General features: G+C 38.5%; 1 protein-coding gene across 12 annotated transcripts in view; it reads right to left on the minus strand.

Moving 5' to 3' along the window:
• LOC134529816 (ELAV-like protein 1) overlaps positions 1 to 22088 on the minus strand; it is a 364764-nt gene that overhangs the window by 21147 nt on the left and 321529 nt on the right. For all 12 annotated transcript variants that reach the window (XM_063364295.1, XM_063364290.1, XM_063364288.1 and 9 more), the window contains 2 exons: positions 8516 to 8619; positions 6708 to 6861 (listed from right to left, as the gene is read on the minus strand). In XM_063364295.1, the coding sequence (XP_063220365.1) occupies positions 6708 to 6861; positions 8516 to 8619 (258 nt within the window). The remainder of the gene's footprint in view (positions 1 to 6707; positions 6862 to 8515; positions 8620 to 22088) is intronic.

Here is a 22088-nt window from a genome sequence, read left to right on the forward strand (position 1 = left end):
TAATTATTTATATTTAAAAAAAATAAGCGCTAACATCAGTGACAGATTAAATTTTCATCTTAAAAGAGGACAATTCTTGCATATTAACTGCTATTAAAACATACCTGAACCAAAAGTCTACCTCAAACCAAAAACAAGTACACAAATTGATTCCTCAATTTTAAAAGAAAACAAAAAGACCAGCCAATTTAATACTTGGTTATTTCAAAGGAAAGTTAAGAGATTATCTATACCTCTTGACTTTATCAAGTGCAAATCAAGAATAAACAAGGTTTGTGCAACTTGAATGTGGCCAATAGAATCATCTAACATTTTGGGTAATACTTCTAGCCCCTGTAGCATATGCAACACAAAGAATCATGCACTATTATAAACCATCATCATTTACATGACACAAATGATGGTACATTATTCAGTAAAACTTCTATATAACAAAACTAAAGCAACAGAATTTTTGCATGTTTGGTAATGAGTTTTTTTATAAAGAGGTGGGACAAAACAAAAATAAAAAACTGCAGTGTATTTATATAAAATTTGATTTCTGAAAAAATATAAATAATTTATTTCATATTAGAAATACAGTTCCCAATTATGTACCTTAAAATTGTGGAAATAAATCTCCACAAAATATGTATAAAAAATCTTTGGAAGTGAACCCAATTTCAACAAAGGAAATCAACATCACTATATAAATGTTCATGTCAGTATTTTACTTGTCCATTTTATCATTGTTAAAATTTAATAAATTATAGTAATTTTTAAAAGAAATTAAATTAGTTTAAACTAAAGTCCCTTGTTTAAAAACGTTTTCACCCAACAGAAAAATTGTTAGATTTAGTTTTGATTGGGAATCAGCAAACAATTTGTTACTAGGAGAATTCTGTTGTCTAGAGGTTTACTACATACAGGTTTTACTGTATAAAAACTTAACTTTTCATGGATGCCCTGGTACAATCACAATTTTAGTACAACAATACTGATATGTACATTATACACTAATGTGATGTACCATTTTTTTTGTATAATGGGAATGGTACACACTGAGATTCTCTCTTGGATTACGTTACATTTAGTTTCATTAAAACATGCATAAACAGGTATGAATACATCTATGCATTGCCATATAAATGATAAATTTTCCATTTAAATGAGAAGTTCAAGACCCATCACCATGTTCATCTATCCTACAGTGTCACCTAGTGCCACTTATGATAGTGAATTAACTTGGTACAAGGTTTTTGAGACATCCTTGATCCAAAATCAATAAGCGATTTTCAGTAAATGTAATGGAAAAATTATTCAAAAAGTAAACCGTAATATAATATAGATGTTATGCTTAACTCTTGGCATGGCCAATCGCCAATTATTTTTCCAAAATATTAACCAGACTCCAAAGGAGACTTTTCGAAAAGGAAATTTTACATCATAGAATAGGGTACGATATCTGTCATGCTTGCAAAGGTATCACAGAATATTTGGCATTATGTTGGAAACCATGGTAATGATAAAGTTACTGCAAAAAGTAATGAGCAGTGCAGAGATGCCCACCCACTTTATTTGTGAATTAAATTATACATACAAATTGCTTCCTTCCCCTTTTAAAAAAGTTTGTTATGACATACTTGTGTACGTTTACACACATTTATGTGTAGTGTACCTATATATTATGTATTCTGGTAAGACAAACGTAATCATCCTCCATTTTATTTCTTTGCTGTAACTAAACTTTATCAAACTTATTCAGCTTAATACTTAATTATTTTTTGACTTTGAAACTATAAAAAAGTTACTTGCTATTATTTATTGAGACAAACTTTTACACCAACCGTTTTCAACAAAAAATTTTTTCTAAATGCTGCATTACAGACGAATTTATATGTATGTAAAAACTAATGTAATTTGTAGGAATAGAACTTTGCAAATTTGAAAATTAATAAAAATATATGATACACTTTTAGGTAAGTTGAACAATTCTGTTTACCAATTCTGCAGTCAATGTTTTGCATAAATTGAGTAATTATTATTGCTTTTATAACTTAAAAGGTAGTTAAATTTCATTGACACATTATATCATTATATTTTACAAAAACTCCTAATGTTTACCCTATTATATGTCTACCCAAAACTTGGTTCAATCTTGAAAGTATTAAATTACAATATTTTCCCGAAAATTATAAAAGTTTTCAGAAAACTCATGTATTTATCTATAAGTGTGGGAGTTCTGACAGCTATTAACACCACTTGTTTCCCCCATGTAGTTTTGCAGCAGGATATGATGATAAGATAGAAGCTTTTGGGTTGAAATTATCTGTTACACCTAATTATAACATTTTTGTCGGTAATTTGTATTTTCCTCCTAATATCAAAGTTGCTGAGTATCAAAATTATTTAATGTTATTAGAAACCAAGTTATCAACTTGCTTGCATCACATTGGCCGACTTAATGCCCCAGGAGTAAATTGGACCAATACACAAGTAAAGTACAGGACATTTTATATTGTTACAAAAAATTAAAAGGCCACATTTTTTTTGCAACATAAAATACTTAGGATTTGACCAGTAGAACTTTAAGTCACATCAATATAAACAATTTGATTTAATTTTTACAAATGACTATTTGCATTGAATCCAAATGTGATGTCCCGTGTTAATGAAGATAAGTTTCCAATCTACTTTATTTCGTAACATTCCACGTAGACATAATCCTCTCCATTGTTGAGGCAACAAACATTCATTTAGGGATTATACTAATGGGGATTGTCTTTATAGTTAGAAGCGAGATCTTTGGACTAGCAACCAATATTTTTTATTATTTTTGTTGATAAATGGTTGATAGAATAGTATAGTACTTAACACTCAAAATTGAGCAAAAATATAATAAAACTAGATAATGCCCGGCATGCGTTGCAATGCCTCAATCAATTTTTTTTTGTAATTTTTTAAACGTATACTAAGCATCTCTCTTTATCTCTCTAATTCTCTATCTCTCTATGTATATCTCTATAACTCTCTCTATCTTTCTATTTATATCTCTATCTCTCTATATATCTTTCTAGCGGACCCGACAGACATTGTCCTGCCCAAATGTACTTTTTGTGAGATATGGATATGGCGGTAAGTATTTCTACGCTGGACATTTTGTATCTTCTCATTATACATACCCCTCCTCTTGGGCACGCCACTGCCGTTACCAAAAACCTTTCCCATGGTTACGCAGAAGGCAACAACAATGCAAAAGCCCGTTGCCATGGAGGCTAATTATCAACAATGCTTAGTTTTTTTGCTTTTAAAGCGTGTATTTTTAGTTTTTCTTAACTCAGAATCGAGATAAAATATCCAATTGTGAATCTAAACCATCCTCGAATCCCCGTGAACTCACACACAAAATTTCATCAAAATCGGTCCAGCCGTCTAGGAGGAGTTCAGTGACATACACACGCACACAAGAAATATATATATAAAGATATATAGAAACAAAAATCATCTAATTTGGTTAGTAACTTGTAAAATCATTTAAAAAAATATTTTTATAAATATATATAGCTAATAAATCTACTGACAGTTATATTAAATTCTAAAACTAAAGGAAGTTAGTTGAAACTATATTATAACTTGTTACGGCCGTGTTTTCCCCCTTCACTGTAATTAACCTCTGTTGGGATGTCACCAGCAATGCTCCGACAGAACGCCATCCATACATTACAGGACCGGCGAAGCTTGTACACGGCTACCAGAATAGTCCACTACATTGGACCGTCACGTCGCTCAGAAGTCTGCTCCGCATCGTTAGCAAACAGTTTAAAGAACTTTCTGGGGCTGGAAGTCTGTTGGCCAGAAGGCTACATAAGTCCCCGGCTGAGAGCTGAGAAGCAGAAGCTGCTTGACCACCGTCTAGGAACCACTCACACCGCTGCCGCCCACCACCGTCACACTGTTCACGCCGCCAGTACTTCGTCGTCAATACGGGTAAAACCAACAATCCTCAAGTTTTGGTGATAGGCTTTGAAAGAGACGGCTGGCGAGTCTGACATCCCGAGAAGTGCTCCGAAGGGAGCGAGTGACTCGTCCAGCGAGTAGAAACTGTGAATTGCACAGCGAGTGGAAAGTCTAACTTGGAGATCTTAGTTGAACACCTGTAGTAAAGTCTGGCTTATGTATGGGCACAGTTTGTCAGCCTTGTTATTGGCGTGGTTTAATTGTTGTCATTAATTATGTACATCTTGAAGTGTACTTGTTAGGCCAGACTACATTGTCATGCTATTTCTTTTAACTGATCATTAAATAATGGAAATGTATAGTTTTAATAATATTGTTTGCTTGGGCTGTAAATTAGAATGTCAGCTTTGTGCTGTTCTCTTATGTAGCCAATGTTTGAAGTTTAATTGTATTAGATACACGTAATGTTTGTCAAGGCTCATTTGGCTTTATTTATTAGCCTGTAGTGTTTCTTAGAAATGTCTGCATTGTTGAAATAATTGAGAAGCAATTGTTAGTAAACTTATGGTGTCTATGTTTAGACCACGGCTTGGAGCGATTGCAATTGTGGAAGTGGATGTGGTGCTAAAGGAAGAGAGATGGTACCAGTGTTTTGCAAGGCGAGAAAAGTACCCTTTGCATGGAAGGCAGCAGTTGAAGTGGAAATTGACAGGTTAATAAAAAGGATGGAAGGGTTATATTTTTAGCAAATTGGCAGGAGGCAAGGTTTTCTCTATCAAGAATTTACATTCAGTGCCAATAACAAACAGAGCCAGCCTTTACTGACTATTAACCCACACAAAGGATTTTTTTGATATACATGGCTGCCTTTTGGGTTTTGCAGTGCTCCGTGTATTTTCCAGAAAGTAATTGAACAAGTATTGATGGAGTGCATGCCAATCTGAATGATAATTCTGATGGTGGGGTCAAGTCGGGAAGATGGTCTTCATAAGTGTGTTTAAAAGACTGCAGGCCTATGGAATCTGTGCCAAGAAGGAATAGTGTAAGCTGCTGTGCAAAAGTATAGTTTCTTTGGGGCAAAATAAACAGAGTGAGGGCATTCAACCAACCCAGGAGAAGGTAAATGTGATTCAGGAGGCACCAGCTCATAACTACACTCATATTTGGGACCACTTCAGTTCTATGGTCAATTTATGCAGAATTTGGCGACGGTTTTGCATCCCTTGTATAAGTTGTGATGAAAAATCATTACTGGCAGTGGGCAGTACACAGACTTTCATGGAAAGTAAGAAGATGCTTTTGCAGAGTCCGGTGCTGGTGCCCTGTACAGCGGATGTCAGCGCATACGGAGTCAGAGCTGTGCAAGCACACGTAATGATGTCAAGAGAGGAGCAGCTGATTGCAAGGGAGTAGCTCAGCAGAGGGGACAGAAAGTGAAAGGGACAAGGAGAAAGAGGATTAGTTGAAAGGTTTTCCATTGTCAACACCAGTTGAAACTCCACATAGTAGATACCCAAGTAATGGTGAAAGCACACAGCAGATTAAATTTATAAGAATAGTTTTGAGATGAGAATGAGTAGTATGATGTTTTTGTTGTGTGCAGGAGCTTGCCAGAGTCAGTGTAATGGTGGAGGTCTAGAACCAGGCAGGTTGTGGTTACCTTGTCCGCTAGTTTTAAATATAAGAAACACCTGGACACAGTTTGAGGGACCAACCAGGTGGCTGCCTTAAGGGATTAACCTACTAGAAGCTGTTTTCCATGCTTGAACCACAGGTGCCACAGAGAAATAAGGATGACAGCAGCATTTGTGTAAACTACCCTTTCACCTTTACACACAAGGCAATGAATTGGCGTACAGTGTTTTTGTCTTGCTAGATATTACAGAACTTAAAGTGGTGTCCCTATAATTTTACAACATACGAGAGACAATGGATAAGTAAGCTAGCTCTTAGTACCTACAATTTTACGAAACTTAATTTTTGTTGAGTTCCTTTTCATTCACAAAGCACACTTTTAAAAAATAATAAAAAACTAAGTACAAATCAGTAAGTGAAATGTTTTTTTAGTTATTCAAAGTCAGATTCAACAATTGAAATTTTCATAGTTCTTATATCATCTCTGGACTCCCTTGAGATCTACTATGATATTTTGGAATAACAAAATAATATCTTAATAATGTTAAAATTGTACTATTGTCTACTCAGTTCATGCAAGCAAAGCCACGGGGGATTAAGCGAGTTAACTTTGTGATCCCCTACTCTCCTTAAAATAGTCAATACCAATGATGATAGTCTAGAGTGTCTCGTAGAAGGCTGCAGTGTGCTCCAATCACACAGCAAAGTTACTTTTGAATGTATGCTGCCTCCAACAACCCAGCAGGTATTGTACAAGGAATGTTTATGAGCAGTAACATATATAGATATTAATTTCAAAATTAACTCATTAATATCCATAGTCTTGCATTATTTGCAGCTAGTAATACCAAAAAATCTCAACCATCTACATATTTTTAAACTAATATCTGAAATTTGTCAATTTCTCAGTTGAAACCGGTTGGCTGATAAAATGCCCTAACTGGAACCTGGAAATAACAGTACAGAAAATGTGAACTGAAGTGTAACAAGTTGGTGGGCTAAATGATGTTCATAAAGTAAGTTTTGATATATTGACAGATAAAGCAAGAAAGCCAAGACAATGCAGACCATAAACATTAAAAAAAAAAAATGTTCAATACAAACATCTATATTTATTTCACAAGACAGTCACTCACCTGTAATATTGTCACAAAGAATTCTCGACGTGATAATTCTGCCATATGGACTGAACAAGTTCTCAAGGTCCTGTTGAGTCATGTTTTTTGGCAGTCCACTCACATATAAATTAGCACCTTTTATTGCTTCACTACTAGGCCGTGCATATGATACCTAAAACAAACATCACACACTTCCATGATGTAGAAGATTAGTATTCTCAGATAAACTCTCTCACCAAAAAATCACGTAACATTGATTTTGCCAAAATTGGAGCAAACAGGAAGAGAATTTGCTAAATTATTTTTTTCCCCAAGTGAGAATTCTTACCGCTGGGTTTTGCATGCAGTTGCATTGTTCAAAACCATTATTTTGAAGAATCGCCACAAACCAATATAATTTAATTACTCATGCACAAAGTTACTGTTACTGGCATGTATGTTTGCCTGAGTGAGGAATGTAGGATTCAAAATTCAATCATAAATGTACGAATGGCCTAGCTTATAAACCAAGAGTTAATGTTTTATGTTTCCATAACATAGTCAACATTACCTTTACACAAGACTTGCGTTGATTGCAAGAGCTGTATGTACAAGTTATTCTCCAGCACCAAGTCTAAGTGGTGTTTACCCTCTTCACCAACTCCGAAAATCAAACACATTGACTGTTCGCAGGTAGTGAAGGATGAATATTATACAGTTCACAATTATTTCCCCTGGTGAACTCACGGTACAAGCCAAAGGACTTAGTCCTCAGAAGAAAGAAGTAGTTACCTCTATTCTTGTGGGCAAATTACAATGACTGTGGTCAAAAAATTATATTTTGAAAGTTGATTATGTACAGTAGCACCCAGACCACAGCCGCGAAATTTACTTTTTAAATCATAATAATCTATTTTTTGTGAGCCACCACCCAACACATGACCTCTTGCTACCTCGTTCAGATGCTAACTCACGAAAGAGGCTACCCAGCCACATCTGCCTGAAGGAAGTGTTAGGTTCGTGACCTCTCCAACCAATCACAGAACAGCCCTCAGGAAACCAAAGCAGCATACAAATTTCCGGCTCCTTGCTCTGAAGCTTTTTCAACACAGATTACACCAAGTAAAAATCACGAAGTTGGGTGGCCTGACTTTTCACCAATCACAACCTTACATTATAAAAATCCAGGCCAATCCAGGTGTGAGGCAACAGCATCCAGACAACTCTAGAGTACTTTCCAACGGTTACTTAACTCGTGTCTCTCATTCTAGGCCAACTATTGCATCAGCTTATTCAAACAAAGAACCATGGCCAAGAAAAAGTACTAAGGGAAATTACGAAACCACTCATCATTTACAAACAAAGCAAAACAAGCCATACTAAAATACGTGAAGACACAAACCCGTAAATACACAAACAGGTAAAAAGAAAGACATGGGGCTTATTTACTATAAAGCAGACAAATAATCAGAGTAACTCAAAAGGGCTTGAAATAATGTAAATCATTATTTTAAAACATATGGCACACATGTAAATATTCTACGAAGGAATATAAGCTGTTATTTAAATGATATCAAAAAACCTTACTATAGTACTGAATATAGGATACCACAATAAATTGTTAATTTAACCATTTAACAAGTGGGAAGGGCAGTAAACTGGGTTGTTACAAGCTGCAGAGTCAGAGTGTTTCTGAACATTCAATATAGTTATGTACTTTATGCCATCTAATATTAAATTTCCTTAATTGTCTTAGCAGAAGAGTACACAACCAAGCAAGCCATTTCTTTGAATGCAAGTGGCAGGAATAAATAGCATCATTACAGTTAGATCCATAGAAAAGTTACCTTTATTGTTTTATTCTGTAATCTGAGCCCATTCAGTGTGTTGATTGCTTTTTCGGCATCTTCGGGCCTATGGTAGTTTACAAACCCGTAACCAAGACTTTGGCCTGAAAAAAAAAATTCCATCTGTTGACACTCAACACATGTCTTAAAAAACTCATGCGCACACACACATCTTAATTTAAACAAACACTGCTGTTTTTTACTCAACAAAGTAAATTGCACAACTGTGAGAGTCATTATTTTTCATATAAGTTACATGACTACAGCCACTCGTGAAAAAATAAAACACATATTTTGTTACTGCCTACTTCTTTGGTAATTTAAAATCTTGATTATGAATTAACCGCAAAGTAAAAATACTGTAATCTTTTTAATTTTAAAAATTATAAAAAAATTTAAATCTCTTATTATCCTTGATGAGCAAACAATTTTCACATAAAATTACTTACTATAATTTATTTAGTTACATATTGATACACACATTAAAAATGGACCTGTCATGGCAGTGTAGGACTTCGAATTGAGTACTGGGGACATCATTAAAAAAATTATAAATATAATCTGTTCAGTAAATTTCAAAACTTTAATAATGTAATTGTTTGCACTGGTACAAATTATCTAAAGGCACACGCACACACCATGCTCACACGCATGACACATGACATGCACATACACACATGCATGCACATGCACACACATGCATATATACATGCATATTATATATAATTTATTTTAGATATAATATTTTGATATATTTTCATTGTAATTGTTTTGTTTTGACGAGCTGCACAGTTCTCCCACCACCCACACTGCCGCATCATGGACATTCCCATTCCTTTGCATCAGTACGATGCTAACAGCCAGCTGCAAAAGTGGTTTACTGTTTATAATGTTACTTTGAAATGCGTGACAAAATTAAAGATCCCTCCAAATGCGAGATTCTTAGTGCAACACGCATTTCGAATGCGAAAAAAAATCTGCCCAGTCGAAATTTACAGTTAGATAACCTAGGTTTATGGTAATTTGATGAATGGCGCTTTGTTCTGAAAATGATGCTTCATGTTTAATGGCAGGCAAACAAACATTCATGATGAAAAATGTTTGGGCCAACCTTCAGTTGTGACTGATGAATTCAAATCAAGGACTGAGAAAAAATTCAACAGGCTAGACATTTCATTATAGATGTAAGTGACGAGCTGATAGAGGATGTCAATGACTGGTTCAACAACTTGGTGGTAACTGTATACATAAGGCATAGAAAACCTGGTGAATTCAAAAATTTTTAAATTTGTATAGCAATTACGTTAAAAAATAGATATTTGCCAGTAAAATTAACTGAGGGCAGTATTTATTCATTGACCATTTATAAATCGTTGTAAAGTATGTTCCCAAGCAGTTTAATGCAACCAAAACACTAAGAGAAATAATCAGTTCACTATCAAATGTGGTAGAACTTATAGCTTGCATCATTTAAATTAAAATAAAAAGTTTAGGGATTATTTTTTGTAAAATATTAAAAAAAATACAATCTGTGAATTTTGAGAAAAACAAAGTGAAAATAGGTTGTTTGAAAATAAACTTGAGAACCGCTTGCAGTTCATATTAATAAACACGACAAATTCTGTTTCTCTCCTCGGTAATTTGCACTCAACATTAACAGCCTACATAACGCTGATCAAGTATACACTCTGAATGACAGTAACAGATGAATTTTGGCCAGCACTTGTGTGTGCACCCGAGTTAACAGTGGTGGATGTTGTTGCCGAGTGTGCAGTGAATGGTATTCAAGTTTGTAGAAAAGTGGACATAATCCTGTATGCTGTGTATCAGTGCATCGGGCAAGAGGAGCCAACTGTATCTTGATCTGCCGAATTGCCTGACTTGTGTCCCATTTATGATAGTTTAGGTCCATTTAATATTCTTTAAAATTAGGATGATTGGTTAGGATAGGTTAGCTACATAGCTAAACAAAATAATTCCGAAGTCACCCGAAGGCAGGTATTCGGTAATCTTCGGGCATGTCGAATACTCGGCGTGAATCGTAGGCTTCCCGTTTTGAAACAATGCACTACGTACATAGTACATATTAAGTATATTTTAAGTATATTTTAAAAATGACTGCATTAATATTATCAATAGTTACGCTTTTATAGACTGAAATTATGGTAATGTGTGCTCTGATTTAACTAACACAAATCAGCAAAGAAAAGTTTATTTGTATGATCTAAAACTGCTGAATTTAATAAGGATCTTATTCTAAATGTCCCATTAATGACATGCTACTTAAACAATTAAGCAGTGTATCTCACAGACCCTGATTTGACACAACCCGCCATGCTCCGAACAGCGAGGGCAGTTCCGCTTTCGCCTGCTAGTTAGTCAACCCGCGGAGCGTGGGTGAGGCGAAGGAGGAATACTCTCGTTCATTTGACTGTGGCGCAGCTTCGAAGTTCGCCTGGTGCTTATGCTTTCTGTACAACTTCGGCGAGCAGAGTACAGGATACTCTGGTCAGTACCCTGGGAGGGTACATGTTACATGTACCCTGGTTTTTGCAGACGGGTTACAACGCGCCCTCAGCCACGACTCCCCACCGACCGACGGATACAGTCACCGCTAGGCGAATCCCCGTATACAGGAGGAAAAAATTGGTTGTCTGTAAAGTCGGTTTACGGACGATAGTTTAACGTGGCAACGTCATAAAACATTGATGAAATGATTGCATACTTTTATGAATAAAATCGAATCATTTTTATTTTAATAATAAAATAATAAATACTTGAAATTATACTAGTAATCAGATTTTTAAAATGCAAGAATAATTAACCTTTATTGCCAAAATTTTTGTTGCAATAAGCAATGAAAACCACATTAACTTTTCACTTCACTTTATAAACAGTCGACGTGTAGATGACTTGTAATTAATTTTAAAATCTGGCGTTTAGCTATAAAGTTTAAATATAATTATGAACAAGTTTTCATATAAATAAACTGTATTCAAATATCTATCATCAATTATATGAATCACCATAATATTTTAGTCATTTGTAACATAACCTATTATTACCGCACTCGCCCACAGCGTAACGGTACAATGAGCGTAACGGTACAATGAGCGTAACGGTACAATGAGCGTAACGGGACACCGCGTAACGGAACAATGAGCGTAACGGGACACCGCGTAACGGAACAATGAGCGTAACGGGACACAGCGTAACGGAACAATGTGCGTAACGGGACACTTTTTCGTGCGTGCAGCCGGCGTTCATCGATTTATTAGACGTTGTCACGTCAAAAAACCAAAGTACTGGAAAGACGTCACCAAGTACAAAATGCGTGTTATCCTAACAGTTTTTAGAAATTAAAAACCAGGTAAAGATTCTTAAAATCACCCAAGGACATTGCTTTATACATTTATCTTCATTTCTCCGCCGCCTAATGTTATGGTTACAAGTACCCACGCACGACGAGAAGGCTGCGCGCCGGCTCTTGCGCACGAGTCGAGTATCGACGAGCGAGTCGATTTGAACAAACAAGTAAACGCCGTTCGAGAGTAAGGCGAGGCATGAGGACATACGAGGCTGGTTCGAGTCCCCGGAGGAACGAGCGACAGTCGTTGAGCGAGTGCGAGTTGACCCGACGAGTGACTCCAAGCAGACGAGTCGAAGACCGCCCAAGGGCCATTGGGCACTACGACAGACGATGGGATATTGCGGCGCTAGTAGCAGGCCGAGTGGGAGTCGAGGGAGTCGAGGGAGTCGAGGGAGTCGAGGGAGTCGAGGGAGTCGAGGGAGTCGAGGGAGTCGAGGGAGTCGAGGGAGTCGAGGGAGTCGAGGGAGTCGAGGGAGTCGAGGGAGTCGAGGGAGTCGAGGGAGTCGAGGGAGTCGTGGGAGTCGTGGGAGTCGTGGGAGTCGTGGGAGTCGAGGGAGTCGAGGGAGTCGTGGGAGTCGTGGGAGTCGAGGGAGTCGTGGGAGTCGTGGGAGTCGTGGGAGTCGTGGGAGTCGAGGGAGTCGAGGGAGTCGAGGGAGTCGAGGGAGTCGAGGGAGTCGAGGGAGTCGAGGGAGTCGAGGGAGTCGAGGGAGTCGAGGGAGTCGAGGGAGTCGTGGGAGTCGTGGGAGTCGTGGGAGTCGTGGGAGACGTGGGAGACGTGGGAGACGTGGGAGACGTGGGAGACGTGGGAGACGTGGGAGACGTGGGAGACGTGGGAGTCGTGGGAGTCGTGGGAGTCGTGGGAGTCGTGGGAGTCGTGGGAGTCGTGGGAGTCGTGGGAGTCGAGGGAGTCGTGGGAGTCGAGGGAGTCGAGGGAGTCGAGGGAGTCGTGGGAGTCGTGGGAGTCGTGGGAGTCGTGGGAATCGTGGGAGTCGTGGGAGTCGTGGGAGTCGTGGGAGACGTGGGAGACGTGGGAGTCGTGGGAGTCGTGGGAGTCGTGGGAGTCGTGGGAGTCGTGGGAGACGTGGGAGACGTGGGAGTCGTGGGAGTCGTGGGAGTCGTGGGATTCGTGGGAGACGTGGGAGACGTGGGAGACGTGGGAGACGTGGGAGACGAGGGAGACGAGGGAGACGAGGGAGACTACGAGGTGACGAATCGTCGTGGCACCACGCGGGGATGGTTCGAGTCCCGGTGCTACAGGCTGGTGTCTGAGCTGCGACAAGGACTGCGAGTCTTTCTGGTGCTGACGGCAGGAAACACAGAGTGAACCAATACTTCCTGGAGTGAGGACGGCTAGAGCTAGCGAGAGGTCTCGGAACAGGAGAGTAGCGGTGTTTACATAAGCACGCAAGCTAAGGAATAGACCGCGTTCAATAATTTATGTTTTTTTTTTACGTGACAGCGTCTAATAAATCGATGAACGCCGGCTGGAAGCACGAAAGTGTCCCGTTACGCACATTGTCCCGTTACGCTGTGTCCCGTTACGCTCATTGTACGCTTGCGCCGCATCTATCTCTCTTCCACTCGATTGGAACAACCATCGATTTCACTTTTTCGAGGCACATTAAACTTGAAACACTCCCATTCGTTTCCTACTTTTCCTATCATCGTCCTATCCTTAACAGAATACCACAGATTGGAGGAAGTCAAATAGCAAACATTTATAAAAGTTATAGTTAAAATAATCTGTTCGTTAAAGTAATAAACATATTTATTTGAATTAATGAGTGCAATTAAAAGTAAATTTATAAATTAAATTGTAGGTTTCATTTCACTCCTTTGTATCCATATAAAATAGTGATAATTCAATAAAAATGATTCAATTTTATTCATAAAAGTATGCAATCATTTCATCAATTTTTTTTGTTATGACGTTGTCACGTTAAACTATTGTCCTTAAACCGACTTTACAGACAACCAATTTTTTTTTAACTGTTTATAAAGGGCAGTTGTAAATAGTCATTTTTACAGATTTTTAACAGAGTAATTTAATGAATGTCACTGATATGTTAACTCTCCATGCTAACAGAAATACAAGGTATAACTTTTAGTAATGCATGCGTTAAGAGTACATGTCTACTTGGAATTTGAACCCCTACAGTCATATGGGAATTTGTATTGAATGAGGGCGGTTGTACTTTTAAAGCATATCATATTGTTCGACAAAGAAGGTTGTGTGGACGACATTGCGAGGTCCAGAAGGCACGAGATTTCAGTTATTATGAAATTTCATAAATTGCATTCAGTAACTCGTGCAGTATGTCAATAAATATCTAGTTTGAACGACTGTGTTGTGCACTCGCGAATATCGTATTCCTTTCTGCAGGGAACAATTTTATTCATATAAAGTGTTTAACATTACTTACATATTAACTGTCATAAAAACTAATACCTCTCTGTGCGTGACTTATGACAGCTTCAACAAATCTTACGGACGGTAATCAGCCCAAAAAAAAATCTACAAACATGTGGTAGTATATGTTTGTACCCATAATTCAGGGATTAACGATAAAAATCGTTTCGGTCAACTGAACTTTTGTTCGCTCCCAACAATACATTAATTTAAAACTACACAAATTCTACAATATTTCATAAAAACATTAGTACTGCGCATTGGCTTTAACTATTTGTATATATTATGGTTTTTACAGTACAGTGTGTTACATTGGTTAATTAAAACACTTGGTTTTATCTTTAAAAGATTTGTGCAATGGGAGTGCATGACTTGATGTAAGTTTTTGGACATACGCCATTGCTAAGAACTTTTTCTGTTGAAGAAAAACTAATAAATAAAATAAATAAATAAAAATAAAAATACTCAAAAAAAGATACAAAAAACACACAAAATTAAGCAAACAATTGCTGTTGTCAACAAGGATATGAACACCACAAAATATTCCGAAACAGGAATATGGTCAGCAAACAAAGAAAAAACAAAGAAAAATGTACTAAGAGAACGAAAAAATCCCCACAAATGATGACAACACAAAAATATTGAAACCCAAAATAATTCAGCACAACAGTTGAAGCGAGACAAAAAACATGACAAAACGAAAAAACAAACAAATACAATAGTTTTACCTAAACAGAAACAAGCGACGTTTCGGGAACTGCTATCTGCTCCCGTCCTCAGGCAGAGACGCACATGGTACGGAAACACAGGTGCGACTGAGAAGGGGCTGGAAAATGAGGGTATTTATCAGAGAAAGGGCTACATCTTGCTCAGCCAATGACAGACGAGCTGTCTCCCCATTGGCTGTGCACCATGTAGTTAAAGCGGATTGGTTATGGTGGGTTGAGTATTGGCTATTGTTTTGTGCTGCAGGGATGTTTCTCTCTTTATCAAAGGGATCCACATATTTTTTAATTCAATGCTCTGCTGGCTGAAAATATTTTTATTGCTAATAATGAAGGCTGATTCTTTGATTTTCCTTTTTATTTTATCGGATTCCTGTATGAGTGGTGTGGAGTCTTCCCAGAGAATTTTGTGGCTATTTTCCCATGTATGTTCAGCAAGTCTGGATTTTAGGGTTTCACCCTTCTTGCAGTTGTTTTTGTGTTCTTTGATTCGGGTGGATAGAGCTCTGCCAGTTTCACCTATGTACATGTGGCCACATTCACAGGGGATTTGATACACACAGTTGTAAGTTTGTAATTTTTCTGTGGCTGGTTTCACCTTGGTAACAATACTTTTAATAGTAGATTTAGAACGGAATGCTGTTTGAAGTCCATATTTATTTCCTAGGCGTCTTATTTTTTCTGAAAGCCCTTGAACATATGGAATAACTAGGGTTCCTGCAGGTTTCTCAGTTTCTGTGGATTTGAGTGTTTTGTTGGATTTCAAATGCTGTTTGTATCATTTGTGGGGATTTTTTCGTTCTCTTAGTACATTTTTCTTTGTTTTTTCTTTGTTTGCTGACCATATTCCTGTTTCGGAATATTTTGTGGTGTTCATATCCTTGTTGACAACAGCAATTGTTTGCTTAATTTTGTGTGTTTTTTGTATCTTTTTTTGAGTATTTTTATTTTTATTTTTATTTATTTATTTTATTTATTAGTTTTTCTTCAACAGAAAAAGTTCTTAGCAATGGCGTATGTCCAAAAACTTACATCAAGTTAAAACACTTGGTTTGATAATTTTTAATTGAAAATTTAAAAGTTAAAAATATGAAAAAAATATTAAAATAATTTTAACGTCACTTTAAATGTAATGAATAAGCAAAACGACCTATTTGGGCAAAATTCAACAATAATAATTTTGGACGTATAAAGCATCCAAATACCCCACTCTGCTACGAGAAATTTGTTACTAAAATATAAGTCGCATAAAAAGTGTTTCGCCAGTAGTAACCGATTAATTAACCATAACGGAACATTATATATGGAGACGTGTACACATGTTTCAATTTTCTTTAATATAAATTTATTTTACATTATAACTAAAACACAGAATTTATAAACTCAAACTCATTCAAATTTAAAAAAAAAAATGTTTCATTATTTTTCAAAACATTTAATCTAAAAATAAAAGCAACAAACCACGTTGTAGCTTAGTGTTTGAAAATAATAACCATGCACAGCTGTTGCCGTAAGCCGGGTTAATACACTGCGCAAGGAACACAACGGCGCAACCACGTAGCCGCAAACAAAGCAAAAAAAAAATTGTCGTTTATTAAACATGAAAGACGCAAGATGGCTCCAACCCTAAAAATTAACATAGTAAAGCTGTATTATAGAAACAAATATCTTCCCCGGGCGTATGTTTTTCAAGGAAACATTAGAAATTATTAACAATTTCATTTTAATAAGTTATTTTATTTCACTGAGCGAAAGTGTGACAAGTGAAAACGTGATGTAAATATTAAAAATGTAGTAGGTAGCCTTCTCATGTCAACTTCGTATGTAAGACCAAAACGCAAGAACTATCGTTGCATTTTCTCATCTTGCATTTCTTGCGTAGTTGATAAAATCTCCTCTTACGGATAGGTACAAGATCCATAGATTAATAGATAATGGAAACAAAAATGGCACAAAATAATTCTTACGGTGTGTTCCGTTTATTATCTGTCATGTTCGTATCAAATTTAACTTCCTCTAAACCTGAAGGTAGAAATGTGAAAGAATATCAAACAAAGATTTCACATTTCGAAATTTAAACACGCAAAATTTGGTTGTCTGTAAGTCGGTTTACGGACGATAGTTTAATGTGACGTCATAACAAAACATCGATGAAATGTTTGAATAAAATCATTTTTATTGAATTATCACTATTTTGTATGGATAAAAAGGAGTGAAATGAAATCTACAATTTAATTGATAAATTTACTTTCATTTGCACGCATTAATTCAAATATGTTATTACTTTGATGAAGAGATTGTTTTAACTATAACTTTTATACATGTTTGCTATTTAACTTCTTCCAATCTGTGTTATTCTGTTAAGGATAGGACGATGATAGGAAAAGTAGGAAACGAATCGGAGTGTTTAAAGTTTAATGTGCCTCCAAAAAGTAAAATCGATGGTTGTTCCAATCGAGTGGAAGATAGATAGATGCGGCGCAAGCATACAATGAGCGTAACGGGACAATGTGCGTAACGGGATACTTTTTCGTGCGTGCAGCCGGCGTTCATCGCTTTATTAGACGTTGTCGCGTCAAAAAAAAATCAGTTTTCTTGTAGTGATACTTGTATTTCAAAATAACGGTAGTGAGATTCAGCATTTCCGAATGAACTCGAAACAACTCAAGATCGACTGCCTGGGTTTTCCAAGGGAACTTCTCGAGGGAAACCTTTCACTCCATGGGTCAGCCGTAGTACCCCCAATATGCATGGCACTAGCTGGCTTTCAGAATTACAGTCCCCAGCCAATTCCACTCCAAGAAGAGTCTTGTTCGCCGGGTTTGGTACAAGTCTCGAGAACATTACAGACGTTAAGAGGCCCGCCTCGTCAGGGGTGTGTGTCAGCGAGGCGGGATGATAAGCGCGATGCTCGCTGGTGCTTCTAGCGCGGTGTCTCTTCTGGACTGGCGCGCAGTCTTCTCGTCGTGCACAGGACAACTGTGAAATTCGAGCGGTGACCGTAACGTTATATGGCCGAGAAATGAAGATAAAGGTGTAATGCAAGTCCCTTAAGTGTTTTCAAGAAATCTGTACTGGTTTTTTGACGCCTAAAAACTACTCTGAAAACATGCGTTTTAGCCATTTTAACTCTTCAAAAACTACATTTTAAAAACTTAATACGAAATCAAAAGTACTTTTCGGCCCTCAGCGAACTCTTAAATGCTTTTCGTAAGCAGACCCCACTCGGATATCGTGAGTTGTTTTGAAATCGCGTTGTTTTTACTGAAGGTCTGCACACCGTGTGTGATTGTTCATGTAGGCGGGGGCCTTAAGGGGGTACCTCCTATTTCAGGTCAAGATTTTATATTTACAGTAATTACAGATAAACTTGTAGACTTTTTCAATTGTATAACACTCACGAAATAAAAAATATATACAGCACATCCTTTTTGCATAATTAGCTGCCAAAGTTACATTTTTAACGTTTTTGGGTTGTACAAATTAGGATAATTTAATGCAGAACTGAAACTTTTTAGGTTTAAGTGCAATGCCACTGGCTACTTCAAGAAATGGTTTGAATTTCTTTCAGAAAGTATTAATTAATTTTACCTGGCATTTCAAAATTCCCAAATTTGTTACGATTTTGACAGCCAAGAAACATGAAATGATTTTTTGTGATAGAAATGCAAACCATATCATGAAGTAGCCAGTGGCATTGTAGTTAAACCTAAAAAGTTTTTGGTTCTGCAATGAATTAAATTCTCTTTATTTGTACAACCCAAAATCGTTTAAAATGTAACTGTGGCAGCTAATTATCCAAAAAGTATGCGCTGTATATATTTTCCATTTCGTGAAAGTTTAAACAATTGAAAGTCTAAAAGTTGATCAATGATTAATATAAATATAAAATCATGACCTGAAATGGGAGGCACGCCCTTAAGGACGCCCTCTGGTTGCGCTCATGGGGTCTAAAAGCGCGGGAGCTTTAAGGGCGACAATGGCGTGCGCATCACACGCCTCTTCGCCTCTTCGGAATGGCCTACTGTCATCTCGTCCGTAAGGCGCCTGCGTGAGATTAAGCGGTGACCAAACAGTTTAATGTGGAAAATTTAAGAGGAATCCTTTGTGTCCCTATACCACTAACATACGCATCACAAATTTCTCGAGAGTCCATGGAAAACACCGACGTTAACATACAAATTATACTTTTATAGGCGAATGGAATGGCCGTTACGTGTTATCCGTGGTCATACACCTTGAAGTAATGGCGCGTTAACAGGAGCTCCGCATGCCACTCGATAACCTAGCCATCTCGCTGGAAACCCCCAGGTCTTGGGACCCATGCTTGAGTCTCCCGTATACCAACCCGCGCCCGCTGTGATTATCCCCGAGCTTCAGACAACCTAGCCTTGTGATCGAATACACCTGAAGCATCGGGACTGCCAGGCAAGTGGAAAACAAAACATTTCATGGAATAGCTTATTCGTAAGACATCCTCTGTTTTGTAATCATTATTGATTTCGTTTGGTAAATGGTTAATGCTCATACAAAATAAATGTCATATTTTAGGTAATTATTAAATTTAACACTACTGGCTAAAATATTACTTAGTTAAAGCGTTTACAAGTCTTATGTTTGTGCGAATTAGGCCAATATAATTTAACCAAACTATTGATATAACTAAAAAAAAAGCAAAACTTACTGTCAGAGATGGTTCTGAATTCTAGCCTTTTGGTTGCCATATTCACCTCATCATTACTAACCCCCGCAAGCTTTCGTGGCCTTTACCGCATGGTAAACATTAGCTCGATGACCTTCAAAATGGCCAAAACTGGCATTTTTGACCGCTATATCTGCAACATGTGAAATAAATGTATAACAAAACTATCCGAGATGTGTGTAATTAACTTCGTTAGTTATTGGAGACTCGCAGACACAGGTATCACAACGAAAATGCCGCCCAGGCCGCATAGCCAGGCACGTGCTGGTGTCGGAAAGCAACAACTGCAGGCAGGCGGGTGGAGATACCCGAGGGTGCAGGGCAAGCAGCGAACCCAGGACCTCACAAACCAAGCCACGAGCGGGCGAGATCGCGCAGGGGTTCCAGTGGCGGTCTCCGAAGGTCTGGAAAATCCGTAATTTCAATGCTAGAAATTCCGAAAAAAATTAAAAAAAAAAAAAATTTTAAAAATCGCCTACTTCAAATAATTAGTTATTTAAACGAATTCGGTCATCGGTTCGATTACCGGCGAAAGTAAACCAGTAATTTATTAATATATTTAAGAAATTCTCATTAAAACGAAATAAAAATGTCTTACGCCACTCCCGTCGTTTTGAATTATGTCACCACTGTATCAATTATCGTTACGGACGCCATCTGGAAAATCTTGATTTATTATCCGATTTTAATGAAAAAATGTTCAAAATTCATCAAAAAATTTACCTATTAGAATACTGATTGATTGGATCGATTCCCGTCCTTGGTTCGAAACCGGTAAGAGCAAAAAATAAAAAAATAAAAAAATAAAAAAAACAACAGATCCTTCCTCCACAAAAGCCACATACAGACTGTCCTACCACCACAAATACCAAGGTATATATATCGTCAACTGGCATGATGTCACGTCATGGTGTGATGTCAGGTCTCTGGGGACCGTCTGGGGCTGGAAAGTTTCCCCCGGGGTGTTTCATCTCATACATCTCACTCATCTCACTCATGTCCACCATCCACTGCGAACTTCGCAGTCACCGTCAAGCTCCACCATCCTAGAACTTAACCATCAGCTCATTCACACCAACACAGTTGAGACAAAACGACTAGAAACCGCAGCCAGCAAGCAACCCGCGCACCTGGCATCCAGAGCGCAGGACAGGCAGCTCCACTGAAACTGCTTCCACCGGGATTCAAACACACGAACCAACGTCACATTCACCCATTTTCTCCCATCATGCTTTTGGAACTACCCTCAGCACGGCGCGGGTTCGAGTACTGAATTCAACACCGCAGATATGCCAACTCACACACACCTCAGTGTCACCACCATTAAAACATAATAGCAACTTTCACAACTAGAGGTAATTGCGGCCTGGGACTCTTCGCGGGTCCGTGGTTCGATGCCCGGACCTGGAGGACCGCAGTGGAAATGACGACAGTACAGTTGCAGATCACCCAGCAGCGGTATTGCCTCATCAGCAGCACGTCTGAGCCAGGACAACCACAGAGACAGCAGAATGCGCCTAGCACCACATCATGTGTCCAGAAGCTACACCTGCAGGTAGGCCGGCATACAGATAGACGCTGCAGCGAGGGAAGAATGCGCCTAGCACCACATCATGTGTCCAGTAGCTACACCTGCCTGTAGGCCGGCATACCAAGAGACGCTGCAGCGAGGGAAGAATGTGGCTAGCACCACATCACGTGTCCAGAAGCTACACCCGCAGGTAGTCCGGCATACCGAGAGACGCTGCAGCGAGGGAAGAATGCGCCTAGCACCACATCACGTGTCCAGAAGCTACACCCGCAGGTAGTCCGGCATACAGATAGACGCTGCAGCGAGGGAAGAATGCGCCTAGCACCACATCATGTGTCCAGAAGCTACACCTGCAGGTAGTCCGGCATACAGATAGACGCTGCAGCGAGGGAAGAATGCGCCTAGCACCACATCATGTGTCCAGAAGCTACACCTGCAGGTAGTCCGGCATACAGATAGACGCTGCAGCGAGGGAAGAATGCGCCTAGCACATCATGTGTCCAGAAGCTACACCTTGCAGGTAGTCCGGCATACAGATAGACGCTGCAGCGAGGGAAGAATGCGCCTAGCACCACATCATGTGTCCAGAAGCTACACCTGCAGGTAGTCCGGCATACAGATAGACGCTGCAGCGAGGGAAGAATGCGCCTAGCACCACATCATGTGTCCAGAAGCTACACCTGCAGGTAGTCCGGCATACAGATAGACGCTGCAGCGAGGGAAGAATGCGCCTAGCACATCATGTGTCCAGAAGCTACACCTTGCAGGTAGTCCGGCATACAGATAGACGCTGCAGCGAGGGAAGAATGCGCCTAGCACCACATCATGTGTCCAG

Source organism: Bacillus rossius, chromosome 2 (assembly GCF_032445375.1).
Source record: "Bacillus rossius redtenbacheri isolate Brsri chromosome 2, Brsri_v3, whole genome shotgun sequence".
NCBI lineage: Eukaryota > Metazoa > Arthropoda > Insecta > Phasmatodea > Bacillidae > Bacillus > Bacillus rossius.